This window comes from Ceratotherium simum, chromosome 10 (genome assembly GCF_057802395.1).
Source record: "Ceratotherium simum simum isolate JZ-2026a chromosome 10, ASM5780239v1, whole genome shotgun sequence".
Taxonomy (NCBI): Eukaryota; Metazoa; Chordata; class Mammalia; order Perissodactyla; family Rhinocerotidae; genus Ceratotherium; species Ceratotherium simum.
Window position 1 is genome coordinate 54,497,596 of NC_141909.1, and position 21,186 is coordinate 54,518,781.

Here is a 21,186-nt window from a genome sequence, read left to right on the forward strand (position 1 = left end):
GGAATGTAATATACAGCCCTCTATAGGAAACTGCTGGGTCAAACATACCTGAACATGGTCCAGATATTTGAGGGACCTTCTTGTAATCTGAAGATTAAGATGTCAAGGAATAAAAAACACGTATAAAACATTGAAAAAGAATGGAAGGAGCTACAATAAAGTCATTGTGAGTTTAGTTGTTATAACACACGCTAAAAATCTTTGATCCTAATAAAGATTTATAAAAAGAATGAAATATAGAATTGTTTCCCAAAAGAAGAAGAAGGAAAAGGAAGAGGAGGAAAACAACATCCATTTCCCAAAGTTAACAAACAAAAAGCAGGAAGAGGCCCAGGACTGCATGGAGTAGAAGGTTAATGTTGTTTCTACATTGGAGTCTGAATTGTCTTTTTCCTTATCAAACTTGATATACATACTCATATACATGCTAAAAGCATTTTTGAATTTGAACAAATCATTCAATTGTATGAGTGCTGTTTAATCCAGTCTAGTTCTTTTTCAACATGTGCTGAGTTCTAAGTGTTCCATTTAGAGCACAAGCTTTAATAACTCAGAGATGTGTCATTTGTGATAAATCTTGCCTGTAGAAGTACCCGTTAGAGAACTATGCAGAAAGAGGACGCAAAATTAAAAAGTATTAATAAAAAGTGGAAATATCCTAAGTTTTTATATGTGTTTAAAATGGCCAGCACCTCCCTTCCTTCCAGCTGAAGATGTATCAGAATGTGTGGGCAAAGTTCATATTTTCATTTTCTCACTGAGGGGCACAATTCTGAGCAGAGGCTTTTAAAAAGCCCTGGAAAGTTTCCGTTAGCAACGAAACTAACATTTAACTACACTTCAACTTTGTGTAACATCCCTCGTTCCTGATTGACAGTTGGATGAGGTCTCCTGGGTTGCCTACGGTCTGAGCGTACACCCCTCTTATCTTTGGGGTACTACTGAGCAGTAAGAATGGCATATGGCAAACTCTGTAGGAATGTAATATATGGTCCTATATATGAAGCCGCTGGGTCCTACCCCTCTCTCTGTACTTTTTTTTAAAAGCCAGAGTTGATGCCTATTGGATCTCTGCCGCCACATTCAAAACCTGCCTCACTCAAAGCCACTTTGAGGGTGCAGAAACAGGGATTTGGGAAGGAGGTTCTGGAATTTTCTAAGTTGGCCAAAATACTTAATTCGGAACCTACATTTGGAACCATGACAGAGGCTGCACCCTTAGGATCCCTAAGGACGTTCCTTGCTGAATTTTTTTGGGGGCGTGAGGTGGGGGAAGAGGCAGATAGGAAGGGCCTTCAGAGATCACCAAGTCCAACTTTCTAAATCCTATAAGAGAAACTGAGGCTCAGGGATGCAAACTGTCCGAGGAATGTCTGTGATGTCACATTTCCCCTTTACCAAGGCACTCATCTGCATCTCCCCCAGCCCATCTCTTTGCCCTCCAGACAGGCAGCTGAGGATGGGCAACTGCCGTCTAGAACCCTGGAACAACCCACAGCCTCCTCCTCTGAGGGCACCGATGGGGAGGAGGACTTTAGTGAGAGTAAGAAAGAGAGGGAGGGCGAAAGGAAGGAAGGGGAGCCAGAGGTGGGAGTGGAAGAGGCAGCCTCGCCCGGGGCTGATTGGCTCCCGAGGCCAGCCCTCTCGAAGAGGTTTATAAGAGTTGGGGCGGCCGGGCGCCCTGCCCGCTCGCCCGCGCGCCCCAGGAGCACTGCCCGGCTCGGAGCACCCCACGTCGAGGCCCGCCTGGCCCCGCGCCGGCTCCTGCCTTTGGAGTTGGCGGCGGGAGGACGAGCACGGACCGAGAGACGGAGGCGAGCGCCCGAGCCAGCGGGCCGAGCGCCATGCGCCGCGCCAGCCGAGACTACACCAAGTACCTGCGCGGCGCCGAGGAGATGAGCAGCGGGGGCGCCCCGCACGAGGGTCCCCTGCACGCCCCGCCGCAGCCCGGCCCGCCCGCGCCGCACCAGCCCGCCGCCGCCTCGCGCTCCATGTTCGTGGCCCTCCTGGGGCTGGGGCTGGGCCAGGTCGTCTGCAGCGTCGCTCTGTTCCTCTACTTCAGAGCGCAGGTGAGTGCCCGCCTCCCCAGGGGCGCGCGGGCGGGGCGCACCCACCTCGGTCCTCCCGCACTCGTGGGAAACTGAGTCTGGCTGCCTGGCCCCGCTACCCAGATCTTGCATATTCAGGAGGGGAAAGTGACTCTAAAGCGGGGGCGTCCGGCTCGGGCACAGCCTGGCGCGGGGTCGGCGCGCTCTCCTCTGCTCTAGGCGTACGCACCCGCCCCGCAGCGCGCTGAGGCTGGGCTCGCCCGGCCTGGTGCGTTTGAATTTCCCCCGGTGAGACAGCATTGGCCGCTCACCTCTTCTGGAAATGATTGCACACTTTACCTCCCCTTCCATTTCTCACTTGGAGCTAAAAATTAACTCACGTCCGCTCAGGGAAAAAGTTTGAGCGCCTTCATTTAGGCATCGACCCTTTCCCTCCCGCCCACCACCTGGAGGATTTGGGTTCCTGGGGCTGGCTGCTTGGCAGGTATGCTCCGGGCCACAGGGCTTGAGGGGCGCGCCGAGTGGAAGGTGCATGTGGTGCCGGCAGCCTCTGGAGCACCAGCGGTGATGCTCAAGTCGCCAGATGGGCCAAAGGACGTAGGGCGACGAGACAAGCCTGGTCTCAGGGCAGGGGCTCCGCTCGCGCGGGGTGAAAGAAAGATCCACGTGCCTTCCCTTGAGGTGGGCGGAGGAGGGAAGCGAGGTGTGTGTGACGGTAGTGAAGTTCTCTCCTTTGGCACAGCCTCGCTACAACCTAGCAAATAACCAACCTTTTAAAAGACAAGGAAGGCGGCTCAGAACTGCAGAGAGATAGTAGAAAGGAAGGGGTAAATTTGTAATATTATGCTTTCTGGCGGTTTATGCTCTTGTGTTTTCTTGGAAATTGCAGTGCAGTCGGTTGGATTCATTCAAATATTCTTGTCTGGTGCCGTGAACTCTTTCTCAGAGGAAGTGGAGGGCTGACTGTGCATTTTTTTTTTTTTAATGGGAAAAGAGAGTTGAGTTTGGACTTCATTGGTTTTCAGATACAAAGGTGATTACTAAACCAAACTGGACGCATCAAAACGTGGCATTGCTTGGGTTGTATGGGTTTTCGGCATGTGCTAGAGTCTTGAACTTTGTTGCTTGTAATCGTAGGCTTATTGTTAAAAATTCATTGTCCACTAGTTTGCGTTTTATAGAACTAGTTTGATTATCTACTAAAACAAAGTTAGAAATACTGTGAGCAATACTTTAGAAAATTAGTATTTGTATAGTAATATACATAATGTTTACCTATTGAGAGAGTTTTTTTCTAAAAAGACAACTTTTGAGTGGTTTACTTGCAACATCGATTACACAAATCTATATGAAACTTATGGAACGTTTTTCTTTCACTGCAGTACACTGCAGTCAAGAATGAGTGGTTTATCCATTTTCCCACCCAGCATGTTGTTTTTCCCTCCGTTTAATGCTTGTGCATCGAGCGCCTGCATTGCTCATGACACTATTAAATGCTGTGGAATATGAGTTAAAAATCCTTTATTTAACACACAATGTCCACCTACTGTGTGCATGGCATGGTACGAGGTAACAGAGGGGACTACAACAAAAGACTTAAAATTCTCAGTCAAGCAAGAGAGCAGCCTTCAGTCAACGGACAGAAGATGCAGTAGTTCTCTATCTTATCTTTTCTAACACCTTAGGGATATGACATTTTCACAGCAGTAATAGTCTAGTGAGTGTTCAGCATTGTAAGAGTGGTAAGGAATGAATGAGTTTTAGAGACCACGAGCAGCTTAGATTGGCAGGAATGGTGGAAATTGGTGTGGCCATGGAGGAAAGAGTGACCTGCTGGGCTGTTATGACAGTTGTTCAGCTTCTCCATAGGAATTCTTGATATTAATGGTCTGGCGGGCTGAGGGGTCTAACCTTCTGATGATCACTTGTCATAACTTAGCAGTTGATGTCACATGGATAATAGTGAAACTCTCAAAACCTTATTCTGAAGTAAACATGTCAGTTAGTAAACCTAGCTAGAAAACTTTCATTTGGAGAATTTAATGTCATCAGATTTCTGGGTACAATTTTCCTAAATGCATGAAAATTGGGTTTCTCTAAGACTTATGCAAAATATATTAGCCATTACTCTGAACCCAATTTTGTACTGCATTTCTAAAAGGTCATCTCCTTCAGTAAAGAAATAATATTAGGAGCAATGTGTTCATAGGAATATACCACTAGATCTAGTTGCATTTTATTGAGTATGGTTTCTACATTTGATACCTAAAGGAGTCCTAATCATTTAGATACATTCTGAAGTAGTTACAAATGAAATGCTATAATGACTGGAATTTGTTTCAAAATAATAGGTGGGGAGGGTTGGGGGTAAGGAGGTGGTTGTCTATAGATGAAACAAGATTGGCCATGCATGGTAATTTTGGAAGCTGTGTGATGGGTACTTGGGGGTTCACTGTACAATTCTTTTCACTTTTATATATGTGGAGGCCTTCTTTCAAAGTTCTAGCTAAGAGAATAGACTCAATTTAACCTGTCACTGATTTGATATTTTCATATCAGCTCCTTGGATTAGAACTTGGTACCAAATAAGAGAGAGTTTTTTGATTTCCACTAAAGTTGGGGGTCAACTACTTGGGATTTCTGAATGCATTTGAATTAGAATGAAATCATCTAGTATCAGTAATATATTTGCACTTTACAGTAAAAAACATGAGAAAAGGGGGAGCCAGTTTTATTGTTTTTGTTTAAAGGCAGCGGGGGACGCTATGCAAATCCTCAAGAAAAAGCAGTTTAACTTAGTTTTAAATGCATTTAAAAGAATGCCCAGAATAGTGTAAAAATTACAGTGACTTTTCAGAAATTCTTTTCCTTCTTAACTCTTGTTTGAATAGTTAAAAATGAATCAGCCTCCTGAATTTTTGCAGATTGCCTGTGCTGTGCCTAGATTAAAAAAAAAAAACGCACTAGATCCAGTGTAGATTGGCTTTTCCCCCACCAACCTTGCCAGAGAAAAAAATAGCATGTGGCTTGTGCTATATATTTACCACATAGTATTCATGCTTTGGTTTACAAAGAAAAAAAAAAATTCTTCCAAAAAGTTGCTTGTGAAATTTATGTGCGTGTTTTTTTTTAACATCCACACAACCATATTCAAAGTTTAGAGTTTAGCTACAAGATAAGCTTTTCAGAAAACTCGAGCTCTATTGCCCTTTTAACTTCTCCCCCCAGCCCCCCAACATGCACCCCAACCTCCCTGGCTGTTTGTTCCCCAAACAGGAGAGCAGTCACTGCTGAAAATCTGATGTAGAGGTACACAGGCTGCCCGTGTGAGAAAGCAGATAGCAAAGCAGCACAAATGTCAAGCATCCTGCCTCACTTAACCCTGCAAGTGATTAAGTTCCAAGGAAGTTTAAAAAAAAAAAGGCTGAGTTCATTTCATAGGCACTATGTCATCTGATAAATGCATTTTAAAAGTGGATTTTAAATCAGATATTCAAGATTTAATGTTTTCAGGCATTTCTAGGTACAATGAATTCACTTGTAACTCAGTTTACTGTGATTTTTTGATGAGTTTCTGTGTTCCTCTGTCGAGTATAAGTTCCATGAAGGTAAGGACTGCCTGTTTTGCTCACTACCATGTTCATAACATCTAGCCCAGTGCCTGGCATGTTTAATTTACTGGAAAAGCTTTTCAGATAATTTGCAATGCTAGAAATGTAGCCATTTCTAATTAACATGTAAATTATTAATAACATGTAAGTTATCTAATCAGTGGGTAAAATAGACTAAGAAGTATAATTTTTCAGTTGTGCAAATTCTCTCTCCAGACTTCTGTGTCAGGAGATAGGTTGTGGGGTAAGAGATACATTCATTCAGTCACTTGATGAGCATTTGTGGAGTGCACAGCGCGGAGACCACAGCAGCACAGGCTGTGTGTGTGTGTGTGTGTGTGTGTGTGTGGTTGGCCCTGCATCCCTGCACCTCTGCTCCTCCCTTTTCTCCTGGTCTCCATTTTCAGGAAAGGAGAGCTGCAAGAGCATTGGAACAAGAAAGACATTTGGTTGTAGGTTAAAAAGAAATTTCTAATGGATGATCCTTAAGTAAACAAAATAAATGAGTATATCAAAATTAATTATGCCAGGCTTTCATGATTTCTTTTGGGAAAACAATTGGTGACATTTTATATGTTTTAGCTCTAAAGTTACCTTCTGAAACAGTGATTCTTAACTGCACATTCGAAGCACTCGAGGAGATGTTTATTAAATTGGCCGGAGGTGGGATCTGGGCATGGACATTTTTTAAGAGAGAGGGGCCAAAATCTTTGCATTATATTTCTTTGCATCAAATCATTAACTATTATTAACTGTTGCAGTATTTTTGTACTAATTGATGTTTCTTGTGAAAACATTTTTAAAATTGGTCTCCAAGGAAATTTGAAGTCATTTTAATAACGGAAAATCTGTATTTGTATACCTGATATTTGAAAGCATTACTTCTCAAACTTTAATGTGCATCAGAATCACCTGGGATCTAGTTAGAATGCAGGTTCCCAGGCAGTGTGCCAGGGCAGGGCCTGAGATGCTGCATTTCTAACAAGCTACTGGTGAGCCCAGGACACTGCAGGTGTTTGGACTACACCAGTGGTGAGAGTATTCGGGACTGCTGTTTCTGTTGGATGATGCTTAGCTTGTCAGCAGAATTCAAGCTTAACCAAGTTTAGGGTGCCCAGGCATTTCCCCACGGACACCACATTGTTCCTTCAGCTCAGCAGTTTTTGGGTGGTGAGCCAGCGGAGGCCTGTGCATGATTCTTCTTTCTTGAGGTCTGAACCCAAGGACCCTTCATATCAGTTGCCCAGGCTTCTCTGGTTTTGTGGGAAACATTGGCATAAGTGAGCTTGTTTTTTTAAGTACGTGATTGAAAGCTTTCCTTATATAAAAACTGATTTATTCTGATTCATACTAATTATTTTAAAGAAAGTGTGAAAAATAAATGTGGATTGCACATAGTTTTCATAGTTTTGCTTCATGAGTGATATCTCTCCCATGGTTATAGATAATCCTTACATTTGCAAGACTGGAATAATAAAATTCGTATTCGTGGGTGCACATTTGTTGAAAGACTACCATTTGGTTTTGAGAATTTCAGAGATGGATAGGGTACTTTCCATTTTATTTCTGGTGGTTGGTTAATAAACTCACACACCTTTCTGATTTCTTTAAAAAAGATAATTAAAACAGGGAATGCGAGACCTGGTATTAATTGACTGAGCTTTGGTTTTTGTAAACTTATGTATTTTTTCCCTTTTTCACCTAGTTTGTACCTACTAAAAGCAAATGCACATGAAGTACCTTGAATTTTTGAAGGAAGAGGACAATAAATTAAACTATTATTATTAAAACAATTGATGGCTAATTATCTCTACCCTTTACTTGGCAGTTGAAACCACTATAAAGGTTTAACAGAGCCCCGGGAGAAGCGGGCAGACAATTTAAAGATAAGAGTAGTATTTAAAGAAATGCTTATGCTGGGACCTGTTTCAGCCGGACAATCAGCTAGTAACTTGATGGGGATATTTTGGGTGGAACAATCCATACAATACAAGAATTTTAGCATCCCCCCCCAGCACTTATCCGTACAGCCTGCTCACCCCATCCAGCCCTCCTCATCCCAGTGTGATACCAAATATCCCCCGCATGTATTCTCAACTATGTCTGGCAGACGTACCACTCCAGGTTAAGAAACGCTAATGAACATGATGTAATCTATGCAGAAATAGAAGTATAATGATGTACACTTGAAATTTATACAATGTTATAAACCAATGTTACTGCAATAAACAAAAAATTGAAAAAAAAAAAAGAAACACTAATGAAAGGCTCAATAAAAAGGGAAATTATGCTTCTGGCTTCAGGTGTTTTTTGGGACTAGGAAATGGATTTCTCTGGCTGATTAAAATATACATTGATTAAGGAAAAAGGCCCCGTAAACATGGTGGCTAAAGATGATGTTAATTTCACCTGATTTATGTAGGCTTCTTGCTTTGAACATCCAAATGGGCTTCATAATCCCATCTAGCATGCTGCATATGACTTAGAGACAAAAATCTTCCTCTACCTACACTGACCACGTGTGATTTCCTTGATGCCCTTCCCCTCTATGAGGACTTGCATGTCGTCAAATGATTTTGATCATTTCCCCATGAATCACACATGTGCACTTGTGTTGTGGATGATAGTCACAACTCATCAAAATGAATTAGAAGTCAATGTTTTCACCAACTTGAGGGTAATTGTATTAACTATTAATCTTTGGGGACATAGAGACTCTTGCAAGAATGAATTCTTTTGTCCTTAAGTCACACCTTATAAAAGAGCAGAATGATCAACGATAACCACTCTAACGTACTTACAATTTTTTTTCTCAGATGGATCCTAATAGAATATCAGAAGATGACACTCACTGCATTAATAGAATCTTCAAACTCCATGAAAACGCAGATTTGCAAGATACAACTCTGGAGAGTCAAGACACAAAATTAATACCTGACTCGTGTAAGAGAATTAAACAGGCCTTTCAAGCAGCTGTGCAAAAGGTGAGTCCACACTGAGGCTATAAGTCAAGGGCTCCTGTGTCTCTACTAATACTGAAAATTAAAACTAGCTGAGTGCTGTTGACTTTGTTCTTTTTTATTTTAATAATCTGCAAAAGAGCTCAAGAGAATTTTTAAAAGAATTTGCAAAATTCTTTTGAAGTTGGTAGTGGTTGATTATGGTGACTGGAGACGTTCATACAAATATTCTTTTCTTTTCTTTTTTAAGAGGAGGGATTTAAACTTACACTTGGATGGAGGACAAAGATGGTTTGTGGTAGTCAGTGGGTCAGTTTGCTGGTTTGAATTCCCTGGCCTAGAAACCATTCCCTCAGTTCACAGGACTCTCTGGTAGCTGTTTTCTTTATATTTAGTTTTGTAATGGTAGGAGCCCCTATTCCACATCTGTTGATCCAGGGCTCTGTTCAGAATAATTGTAACTGGTCCATTTTTGTCATCTGTGGTGAGGAGGTAAGCAAGCAGAGCAGAAATGATGCGGTGGGTGAGATGGAAATTCTATGTCTATTTTCTCATTTTTTGGGGAGCTGGGTGAGAAAGGAGGAGATGGGGACTGAGAAGACCAGTGACTTCTCTTATATCTCCAATTGAGAAACACGGTAATAACTGTTTTACTTTCCTGGATATAGTCACTTGAGAATTCTGCAGCCTGGGAATTATTTTACTTATTAACTCCACCAAAAACTGGGTAGAACTCAGTAACTCTAGTGCATGCACACCTGCATGCATGCACACGTACATGGATTCTTGCATCTACCCATACATCCCAGCCTCTGTTTTGCAACTCGCTGGCCTACTTTTGATCACTTTAGAGTAGATCCTAAAGTTCTCAGAGTCCTTAAATCTAAATTGAATTTTAATTTAGTTTATTTTTTAAAAATCCACATATAATAACATTTTTTTAAAAAGAGGATGTGTATTGAAAGTAGAAGTAGGGAGATGAAGCTGTTATGTAAAACCAACTGATAAAGGTAAATGTCTGTAAGACCCTTAAAGTTGATAGTTGCTGTACGTTATCAAATCTAAGATACCCCAATTTTCAACTTACTTCGTTACTTCATGAATCACAAAGAAAGAAAAAAAAAAGTTGGCTAAAAAATTAAATAGGATCGTCATAGATTCTAGTTGCATCTTGGTTTCAGAGATACTAAAATGTAAAAAAATGTGCATCATAGCATCAATGTACATATTGCTGTAATATCTATAAGAAAGCATATTGCTTATGAAGATCACATCTTCATTATGAGTAGTCTGGGTGCTTAGTTTATGCAGTAGATGTATATTTTAAAATGTAGGCTTAAAATTGGTGGTCTTTTTATCTTACATTGTAACTTTTGAGGCGTAGTAACAGCAATTCTGCTAGTCTATTCATTTTTGTTGTTTTGTTTTATATTTCATTTTCATTAGAATGCTTTTTATCTCATTTAAGAAGCTTATCTCCCAAATATTGAGTAATCTCTCTATAAACAACTATATACACGTACTAGAGGTATTCTATTAGTTCAAAACTGAATCCCTTATTAAGGTAATTCTGGTTAGGTAAATGATTGTCTCCTAATTTTTTGTTTAGATCCACCCATATTGTATCTCTTTAAAATGAAGAGATAAACTTTTAATTTTATGGGTGTCCATTCTTTTTTTTTCTGGCTGGGGAAGATTTGTCCTGAGCTATCATCTATTGCCAATCTTCCTCTTTTTTGCTGAGGAAGATTTGCTGTGAGTTAACATCTGTTGCCAATCCTCCTCCACTTTGAATGTGTGCTGCTGCCAGAGCATAGCCATTGACAGATGAATGGTGCAGGTCTGCACCCAGGAACTGAACCCGGGCTGCTGAAGCAGAACACACTGAATTTAACCACTAGGCCACCAGGGCTAGCCCTCGGTATCCATTCTTAAAAACTATCCCTTGGGTTTCTTTTGGAAGAATAAGTATGCAAAATCAGCCAAGATAGTTTTGAAAATAATAATATTAAGAAGAACAGATACTATTAACATTTATTTATGGGAATGCAACAATGGTTCATCTTAATAGTCAAAGGAGAAAAACGTTATTATCTCATAGAAACTGAGAAATGATTGACAAAATTTTGTATTTATTTCTGATGTTTAAAGTCCATCAGAAAATAGAACAAGATGGATTCTTACTGTTATCCTACGTAGCTCAAACTAAAAGTTAGCTAATGATGAAAAACAGGGACATTTCCCTTAGGCAAAAACAGATCAAAGATGCCCACTGTCCCCATGTTATTTAACATTGTTCAGAATGTGCTAGCTAATATAATTACACAAGAGAATGAAATAAGAAAAAAAATGTATGTATAAGAGGAGAAGGCAGAATTTGCGTGTGATAAGATTATATTCTTGGGAAAATTGAAAAGAAACTAAAAGGCTGCAAGCAAAATGAAAACAAAGAAATCAGTTTATAAAAATTAAGTAATAATCACTAATTGTCCCTATTTCAAACAATAATTAGAGAACATAAATGAAATATTCCTTTCATAATTTTTTTAAATCCCTAAAAATAAACATAATAAGGAACATACAAAGCTTATGGGAATAAAACTAGAAAACTCTACAGAGACACTTAAAATAGGATTCAATTATGTAAATACATAACTATGCAAAGTCATAATCCATGAAAGAGAGCAAACACCTTAGAGTAGAATTTATTATATGCATGTGAAGGTATTTGTGTATATAATTTAATATAATACAGAATTATTTTAAATAAATGGGCATAGTTTGAATTATTCAAGAATGGTACAGAGGGACAATTTATTTACTATTTTTTAAAAAGTGATTAACTGGGGGCCGGCCCTATGGCATAGTGGTTAAGTCTGGCACACTCCACTTTGGAGGCCCGGGTTCATGGGTTCATTTCCCGAGCGTGGACCTACACAGCTCATCAAGCCATGCTGTGGCGGCATCCCGCATATGAAGTGGAGGAAGATTGGCACAGATGTTAGTTCAGGACTGATCTTCCTCAGGCAAAAAGAGGAGGATTGGCAATAGATGTTAGCTCAGAGTGAATCTTCTTCACCAAAAAAGAAAAAAAAAACCCACCAAAAAAAGTGAGAACCTTATTTCATGTCCTAAGTGAAAACAAATCCCAGCTGGAGAGAGAACTTGGTGGCCAGTCTCTGCTCCTTGGCAGTCCAGCAACACCTTCTGTTGCTTCAGTGAACTTTTCTGACCCTACCTGCCCCATCAGAACTTACCTGCCCATTGTCCCATTTCCTTTGAGTTTTCTAAGCAGTTGCCTAGATGGTGTGATAAACCAATTTGTACTTAAAGATGCTGATGAGCAATGAGGGCAGAATTTTCACTATTTTAGGAGACTTTTGTAGACATGGTGACTCGTTCCAAATGAGTAACACTAATTATGAGAGATTCAGTCCCTGGCAAGCCACAGGGATTTTCAGGCAGACAAGAAGAGTCAACCGCTCTTATTAAAGGCACACAGTTTTAATTACACTAATAGATTAGTATGACTCACAGGATTAGTAGAACTTTATTTCATTAACTTCACATTTGTTTTTGTTGTGCTATAGGATTTTACTTCTTATGCATGGGTAATAATATTATACACAGGTAATCTTTTTTAAAGAATAAGGAGCTGTCATGATATACCAGTGCGGGTATGGAGATAGAAGATGCCATTTCTTCCCCTAGACAAGAGGATCTTTAGGAAGGAGACGAGTGTTATCCATACTTTATCGTTTGAATCCACCAATGTTTATTAAAGTGCACATACCATCCTAGGCACTTTGCATAACTTCTCTACCCAAAGATTTACTCTTCTTTTACCCTCACCAAATAACGATTTGCTAATGTGTTATCCTTTGATGAAGATTGTTGGTTAATGTGATGTTCTACACATCTTGCCAAAATAATCAGATTTCTCATTTCTCTTGCCAGTGCTGAAAATAGGATGGATGTATCAGGCATTCATAAGTAGGTTTGTATCTTAGTTTTAGTTCTAATATAGATATTGAGTGAACCCGTAAAACAAAATTACATGTGTAGCTGCAATCATTATTGAGAGATCGACCCATCTAGTGGTAACAAATGCTAGACATAAGCACAATATCACATTATATGTGTGCAAAAAGTGATGTTTATCCAGTCCGTCTTTGGTCAGACAAGTAATGCTGTTTTTTCCCCCTTTTTTGCTTGTGGCTGGGTTTTCTTGGCTTTTTTTCCCCTTTAACACAGAACTCTGAAAGCCTCTTAGTGATCCAACCCTACCAACCACAATTTACAAAGTCTATCATAACAGTCTATGACAATAAAGAAAACACTAGTACAAATACGGTGCTGATTTATAAAGCAAATCTTGTTTCCAGCTTTGGCAGCCTCTCCGGCCTCTGCCAGCCTCAGGAGTGGAGTGGTGAGCTCAGGCCGGAGCAGGGTCCTGCTCTGCATGGCGGGGAGGGCCCTTAGCCCTCAGACCTCCCAGCCAGTCTCAGTGGAAAGCCATCTGTTTATGCACTAAATATACATTCTGAGCACTCGGGGCTGTGACTCTACTTGACTTCAGTATGCCAGGCTGTTGATTTCACATTGGGTACCTCCTTGTGAAAAACTTCCTGAAACTTACTTTCAAAAGTGTTTGAAAGAGAAATATGGAGGAGAGAGATCAATATACAAATTACACAGTCACCTTGCTCTCCAAAGTCGGACGTTCAGTGCATTCAAGATGACCCCCTAGGATGTAGAAAGGGCGCATAGGGGCTCACATGTAAATGTATTTTTTAATATTAGCTTTTAAAAACTATGTTTTTATGAATGTTTTTTAATGTAATAATATACAGGAATGCTTTTATTTAATATTTAAATAAATAAATGTGCACCTTTGGGACCATTAAAATTTTTTCCCTGCAAGATGCACAATCAGAAATGTTTAGAGATCATGGGACAGAGCTGCAAGATCCATCAGGACAAGAACTATGGCCACATTTGCTCACATTTGAATATATCACACCTAATTGAGTCTCAGGAACGAAGGAAAGGAACAAATAAAGATTGATGACTTATTGAACTCTGTAAACTAATATTGTTAAATAAAAATGGAACATCAGCCAACTCATAAAGCCATTCAGAATGTTATAAGCCTGGTTCTCATTTATCTGATGTCTTTTCAATGTTACAATTGATAATTATTAATATTATAGCTTGAAGCAATAGTGCAGGTTAATTTTTGTTGAAGGTTATCTTCATCAAGACTTCTCCCTTTAGTCACGTTTTCCTCAGGTCTCTTTACCTCCCCATGGCCTGTAGACTGTACAGGGTCAGGCCGATGATGTGAACTAAAAACATGGCTCTGGCTTCTCATAAAAGTATGATTTTATAAAACTCTCTGATTTCACTCCAGAACATGAAAAGCCAATGATGATAATGACTACCAATAAGTTATCTGGTTGGCGTATTCTTGACTAACCATTTCCTAGATTCAGTAAGCTTCTGGGTCTCCAAAGATTTACTGGAAAATGATGGGTAAGACCAGAGATCTATCATTATTGGACAATTAACTCTTCTCTGGAATTCTTTTTTTTTATTCCCTGGGAGTTGGTACATATTTGGCCTCATCTCCTGCAGAATTCACTGTATAAATGCAAAATATCACCTGATATTAAGAATGACGTACCCAAGGATTCACAATGCTTTGATCCTCAATGAAATATTCACTATTAGTTTTGTATAGTCTAAGCTGCTGTCACAAAGAGACTCATCATTCGGTGATCTAAATGAGATAGAAGTTTTTTCTCTCACATGCAACAATCCAGAGGTGAGCAGTCCAGGGTTAGCAAGGAGGCTTCTCCGTCCTCAACATGTACCTTCCATCTCTGGGTCCAAGTCAGCTTCTTCATTTGTTGTCATTTCCAGACAGAAAAGGAAGAAAGGAAAAGCCGGGGCAGTAGCTGGGAGTTGAGATATTGTCACTTCTAGTAGCATCCTATTGGCTGGAACTTACTCATAAGACCACACCTTGCTGCAAGGGAGGCTGGACAATGTAGTTTCTAGCTGAATGGCCATTTGTCCACCAAAGCTTGAGGAGGAGGGTTGCCTGTAACTAACTGGAAAAAGGAGAGGATGGATTCTAGAGGACAATGAGTGGTCTCTGATATTCACTAAACGCTATGTAGGTGGGAAAGTGGGCTCACTATATGAACAAGGGTTAACTCTGTGAATACGCAAGTCTATGAAAACATTTAATTGTCAAGATTTTATTTTCTGAAGGTTAAAGTGCTTTAGGATTATTTAGATTGCAGGAGAGAGAAATTTAAAAGTAGATTTATCAGCATGCATCTTTTTGAGGAATTTCCAAAGGTCTGTTGAGGAATAGGCATCTGTGATCTTTGAATAAAACTTGATTGTCACCTGCTTAGTTTTTAGTAGGTCTTGTGGTTTCAAAAACATTAATTTAAAGCCAGAAAGTTCATCAGATTAAGTGGTTGTTTTCCCCACATCTAAACTGATCCCTTAGAATTCCAATGTCAATTACTAGTAGCCTATTCTCATTTTTAAAACTAAAGGACATAAGAAATCAATTAAAATTTGAGTAGATCTTAACTGCTTATGAAATTGTAACCATTGGAGTTGTTATGTAGCCGTTATATCACATTTGCTTTCTAGTCAAACACACACACATACACACATGCACACACACACACACACACACACCAAAACAAGGGGAAAAAAATTAAACCCCATTCATTATCTCTTTGCCTTTGTATACATGAGCATATGTCCCAAGAAAGTTTCATGTAAACCCACAAAGAAACTTGGGGTTTGGGGGCACTGATGTTCCCAAATCACGATGTTAGTCATGTAGTGGTTTTCCAATGGGATTCATCTCTGTTTGCCATAACAGTTTTGGGAACTGCAATTCAATCAACCCCAATCATATCTAGCATTTATAAAAGCTGTCTTTATGGGAAAGCTGAAGTATGACCCACAGAATTTTCCTACAAAACCAAGGCCATCTACTGCCTTTTGCCCAACCATAGACTATTGGCTGTGATGTGCTCAATCTCAGGAGAGGCCAAGGGCACAAGGTAGGAGGGTTTGCAAGAGGGAAACAACCGGTGAGTGGTGTTGTCAGAGGCGGGATTATCTTTGTGCTAGAAGTACTCCAGGATGGAATAAAAGATATTCTGGGTTGACATTTTTAAAGAAACAGAGAAAAGAAAGGATATGCCTGAAAGAGGAGCATCTCATTATGTGGCATGGGATCTTGGGCTAAGATTTCAGAAGTGAATAAAACAGTCCCGGGTTGGAGAGGTAGGTAGCGCGGATAGATCGGATTGCTCCACCAGGAGTGGCTTATCCTAGAGGAAGTACAGCCTGTGGAATTGAGAGAAGGATTTTCCCTACAGCAGTGTTTCCCAAACCTGATTGACCTTAAGAATCACTTGGGGACCTTGTTTAAAAAATAAATAAAAGGATCTCAGATCTGTCACAAAGATTCTGACTTGGTACTTCAGGAGTAGACTGTGATTTCAGAAACCCTCTCCTAGAAGGGCTGGTCTGTCTTTAAAGAAAGGCTTCAGAGGGCCACTGATATAGCACCTGGGACCAAGGAGGTGTTCTAAGCATCTTAAGAAGAGATGAAAGCCACCGGAGGACAGGGAAGCCATTGGTGAATGAAATGACTATATGTGAGAAGTAGGATCAAGCCTGTGTGGTGCAGAAAAGGTGGGTCTTGGACGTTGCAGAGAGCAGTCTGTATCTGAGATGACAGACACCAAATGTTTGCTCAAACTTTTTGAGATTCAGGGTCTGAGAAAATTCCATTCTTATGTAGCTTCCTAATCACTAGGGTGCTACTCCAGTCTTCAATCTTTGTCCTTCGAGAACACTAGGCGATGGTGATTGTAGGAGTAGGAGTAAAAATAATAGTGATAATTATAAACCGTAAGGCTCATATTCATCAGAAAGTTTTGGTGAACTCCGAATCTCTTCTGCTCGGTGCTGATACCTGCTTCTCATCTGCTCTACCCTTTCATGGTGGATGACAACACCATCATCTCCTCACCCCAAACCGGAAGCCAGAAGATGGTCTTATAGTTTTACTCACCAACCCTTTGCCTCACCTCCATCCTGTGTATTCTATCTCCTTACAAAACCTTCACTGTACTCTGTGTCACTACTGTTGTCACCTTCATAGAGGTGTCACCATCATCATTTCTTGCCTGAGTCACTGCGTTTGACCACCCCATCCATGGTCTCACTGCCTCTAGTCCATCCTCTCCACAGCTGAGTGACTTCTAAAATGCCAGTCTGAACATGTCGCTTCCTTTTGTGCTTAAAAAGTCCTTCAGTGGACCCCTGTAGGCATCAGGATAAGTCTGAGCTGCTGAACACGTAACATGAAGTCCTATGTTCTGGAAACACTCCTTGCAATCCCAGCCTCTCCAGGCTCATTACCTTGGGCTCCACCTTGTCACTCCCCTCAGCTTGTGCTCAGTGGCCCCACCACAGCCAAGTGCCGTAAATTCCCTAATCTGGCTGTGCCCTTCCCCCTCTGCCTCCCTGCTGTGACCATAAACACAATGAGGACAAAGAGAATATCTATCCTAGAAACATGGCATCCTTAGCACCCACGGGACACCTGGCCCCCCAGCAGCCACCAGTAAACTTTGTGGAATGGATGGATGAATGAATTAGGGATCTTTGTGCATGGACCTTTATATGCCATTCCAGGCCCTTCTTCGGGTAGTCAGTGTAATAACTGTCTTTCAAAATTCAGGTCAGGCATTACTTCCCAAAGGAGGCCTGCACTGAGGGTCACCTGCCCTCCTTTGGAGTTAGGAGCCCCTCTTGTGCATACGCGGGGCCTCTTGTAGTCCCCTCTACCATAGATCACACGAGCCTGGCGTTGGTCTGGCTCACTCGAATGTGAGCTTTCCAAGGACAGGGGCTGAGTGATCTTTAGTTTCTCTCCCCAGTGGCAGGCAAACAAAAAATGAGTAAGTGAGTGATCTGTGCCCATCCCTGCTCTTGGTGTCATCAGATGGCTGGTGGTTTAATATTGCCAGAAGCTCACCACATTACGAATGCCCAGCAAGGTTTGTACAGGGCTGCAGGCCACTTCAAGCCTGGTGCTTTTCCTGCTTCTTCCCTCTTTGGGGCATGAACCCAGCAGGAACCTGGAGGCTGGAGGAGCTCCACTGGCCACCCTGCCCCTTCCCTCCCTAGCCTCACTTGTCCACGGTGGCTGGCCTGGTTCCTCTGCTCCCCTTTGAGTCTCACTCCTCGCCGTCAGAAATACTATGGGAGGGTCTGTGAGACTCAGCCTCCTTCAGAGGTGAGGCTTTGTGAATGTGAAGGCTCTGCCAATGTCAGGTGGCATTTTTATCCTTCAAGCGGTGGAAGAAAACAGAGACCTGGTAAATAGCACAGTTAGCCCAAGAGGCCACCCCACAGGTACTCTGCCAAGCCCTTAGAATAAACTTTTTTAATGAGTACCACAGTGCAAGACATTTTAAAATTGGGCTCTTTATGAAGACTAATACTGCTGTCATAAGGCTACTTTATGAAACCCTGAGGGGACCTTTAACTGTAGCAGAAGCTTCCTCATTTAAACCGGGAAGGTTAAACAATAAAAACTAATTTTCTATTCCCAGTCTAGCCATCGCACGGCCGGGAAAGCATCTCTCTGCTTTAGGAAAACAAAGGCACACTATTCTCCAGCCCTTCGGTGGGTAAAGTTCATTATCTGTTTGCAGAGACGTGTCTTTTCCAATCAGCAGACTTCTTTTGGAAGAAATGAGACCCGGGTGACTGTATCTGGAGTGGGAGGCGGAGGCCGGTCCACATCTTGGGGAAGTTCTCCACTGAGGATTTTCGGAGATGGTTGTGGCTGGTGGCAGCTGATTCACTTAGGAGGCAAGGAGATTAGGAGGTTAAGAGCGGGATGCTCCAATGGTGGGGAGGTAGAATTGGTGTTGAGAAGACTTTCGCTTTGGCAGAATTCTTAAAATTGGTAATTGATATTAAAAAATGAAGAATTTTAGAGTTCAAAATGTAAAGTCACAAATTCAGGATGAGTAGGGCCTCTGCCCTATCTACCATCTCCCCTCCCCTGATGATTTCTGCGCCACTGGACCACCCTTCCCTGCAGTGAGGATGTCGAGGAGCTGCCCTTCCCGCTTCTCCGGTCTTCCTGTCCTCTCCCTTCCTGGTACCCTGTAGACTCTGCTCCCAGGGACCTGGGCTGAGAAGTGCAGGCTCCACGAGACCTGTCATAATATGTATTTAGGTGACAGAACACTTGATGGATCCCGCTCTTAAAGTTCTTTGAGGTGTTTTTGAACTGTCACCATTGACTCTTCATAAGGAACCAGAGAGTCACCAGCTCCATCCAGGTGCAGATGGAGCTGCAGATGAACCACAAAACCTTGTGGGTTAGAGGGTCAGTGTGAGCTTTAGGGGAGGAGGAGAGCAGGAGGCTGAGACATCTATTCTAATCCTGTCTCTTTAGTTGCTGCAACACCCCATGGGCATTCTTTCTGTACCTGGTAAACCAAGAATACTGTAGAGATAAAAGCTTTGCAGTTAAAGATGAGCTATGAAGAGGGTAAGACAGCTCTCTGAGGGAGCAGTGTACATGAAGCTGCATGAACGGGAGGGCAGGGTGCTTGCAGGGAGACCCGACTATAAGTAGTTCTGTGTTGCTGGAACCTGTGGCATCCTGGGGGGTCCTTAGGGTGGTGGGGTTTGGGAGTGCAGGGGAGGAATAGCAGGAGAGCCTGGAGCCGTCACCAGGCCCAGTCGTGCAGGGTCTTCTAAGCCCAGATAAGGGATGTGGACTTATTCCTAAAGTCTGTGGCAGCCCCTGGAGGATTTTAAGAAGAGAGAGGGCACGTGTACTTTAGGATGCTCACTCTGGCAGTGACAGCTAGGTTTGAGGAGAGCAGGAGACAGAGAGAGGAGGTAGGAGGCTATTATTGTAATCCCAATGAGAAATGATGAAAGCTTGAAGGAAGGCAGTGGTACTCTGGCTGGAGAGGAGGGGATGGATTTCCGAGCTATTCACAAGGTGGAAGTCTGCAGGACTTCTCTGCAGGAATAGGAAACTGGCTATTCATTTTCAGAAACAACCCGTGTGTGGCATTCATGTGCTAACTCGGCTGATGAATACACTATTATTGTAACTAGGTTGGAGAAGAATTACATGAAGGGTATCATTAAGATGTTAAAATGAATGCATTACATATGTTAACAAGTGTATGAACCCTGTATTATATCTGGCAAACGGGGTGTTAAATCCTTGTTCAACCAGCCAGATGTCCCTGCAGCTGCTGCTGGTATTGCAGAGGGAGGCAGCCACCTGAGACCCCAGCTACGAGCTGGTGCCAGAGGTTTCCGAAGCATCTGGCTGTTTAAACTGCTTCTTCTGTGCTCTGATTGACAGGTACCACATGGATCACACAATGCACATCACCACACACAGGTGGGATTTTCAGTCTGATCAGCCCAGACTCCAGCAACTTGACCTTTTCAGGGACTCTTTATAGCTGGGAATGTCCTCAGTGGGTACTTAAATCTATTTATATCATTTTGCAAGACAAAAAACACTGCAGTCAAACAAACTTAAGATCAATTGAATAACATTCGCTCTTGAATTGGAATGTTATCAAAGTCTTGTTTGGAGCAGTTATCAGGCTGAATTTGCAAAGACGGGCTTAGCGTTTGCTGTAAATGTTTAAATTACCTGGAGCAAAATTCCCATAACAACTCAAAGGAGTTGAAAGTACTCGTAGATGTTTATATTTATTCTTATACAGTACAATCTCTCCTATGTGGTCCAGACTTATCAAGATTGAGCCAGTTCTGGGATGTCTCCCTCTTCCCTACGTTTGGCAAAAGGTCATAAAATATTTGAAAAGGGAGCCTGGTCCCAGCAGACTGAAGACACGGTCCGCTCTCTTCATTTTCCCTATCACACTCCTGGGAACAGCGCTTCTTGGATATTGAGTTCAGGAAAGTTGAAGAGAAGCGGTCCTAGAGACCACAGTTACACAATCACATTGATCTTTCGTATACTTGCTTTCCTGGAGGAGAAATTGTGAAATCCCAACGTTTTTCTATGAGTGAAGTAAAAGTTGAGATTTAAAAGAAAAGTCATATCTGTTGTTTTCTTGTCTGTTCAAATGTAGTCTGAGAGCAAAGATGAAAAGTTAGTGCAGTCTAAATAGGAAAATACCACAATGAGAAGATTAAAAGAATATTGTGAAATTTCCTCATCTCTATTGTTTTCAGACTTCGGAGAGGGGGAGAACGACAGTTTCAAATCTGCAAAGCTAAGGCTACCGCGTCCCAGGCTCGTCAATGTTGGACAGCGTCCACTAGGTGGCAGTATGTGAGAGGATTGCTTTTATCCTTGACTTGGCAGCGATTTCTTTGGCTGCCTACCAAGAATTCCGTTTTCCTTTTTGTCCTGTTTTGAAGGATTAAATGAAGCTATCATAATTTAGTCTAGTCCCAAATTATGCTTATCTAAAAATGCATAAATTCTCTGGA

The 21,186-nt window shown here is 41.7% G+C and overlaps 1 protein-coding gene across 1 annotated transcript in view; it reads left to right on the plus strand.

Annotated features, from left to right (window-relative positions):
* The first annotated feature begins 1,697 nt into the window (after positions 1-1,697).
* The window catches only part of TNFSF11 (TNF superfamily member 11), a 31,189-nt gene continuing 11,700 nt past the window's right edge, over positions 1,698-21,186 (plus strand). Inside the window, exons 1-2 of the mRNA XM_004433626.2 lie at positions 1,698-2,069; positions 8,476-8,643. Of these exons, the coding sequence (XP_004433683.1) occupies positions 1,845-2,069; positions 8,476-8,643 (393 nt within the window). The 5' untranslated portion in view covers positions 1,698-1,844. The remainder of the gene's footprint in view (positions 2,070-8,475; positions 8,644-21,186) is intronic.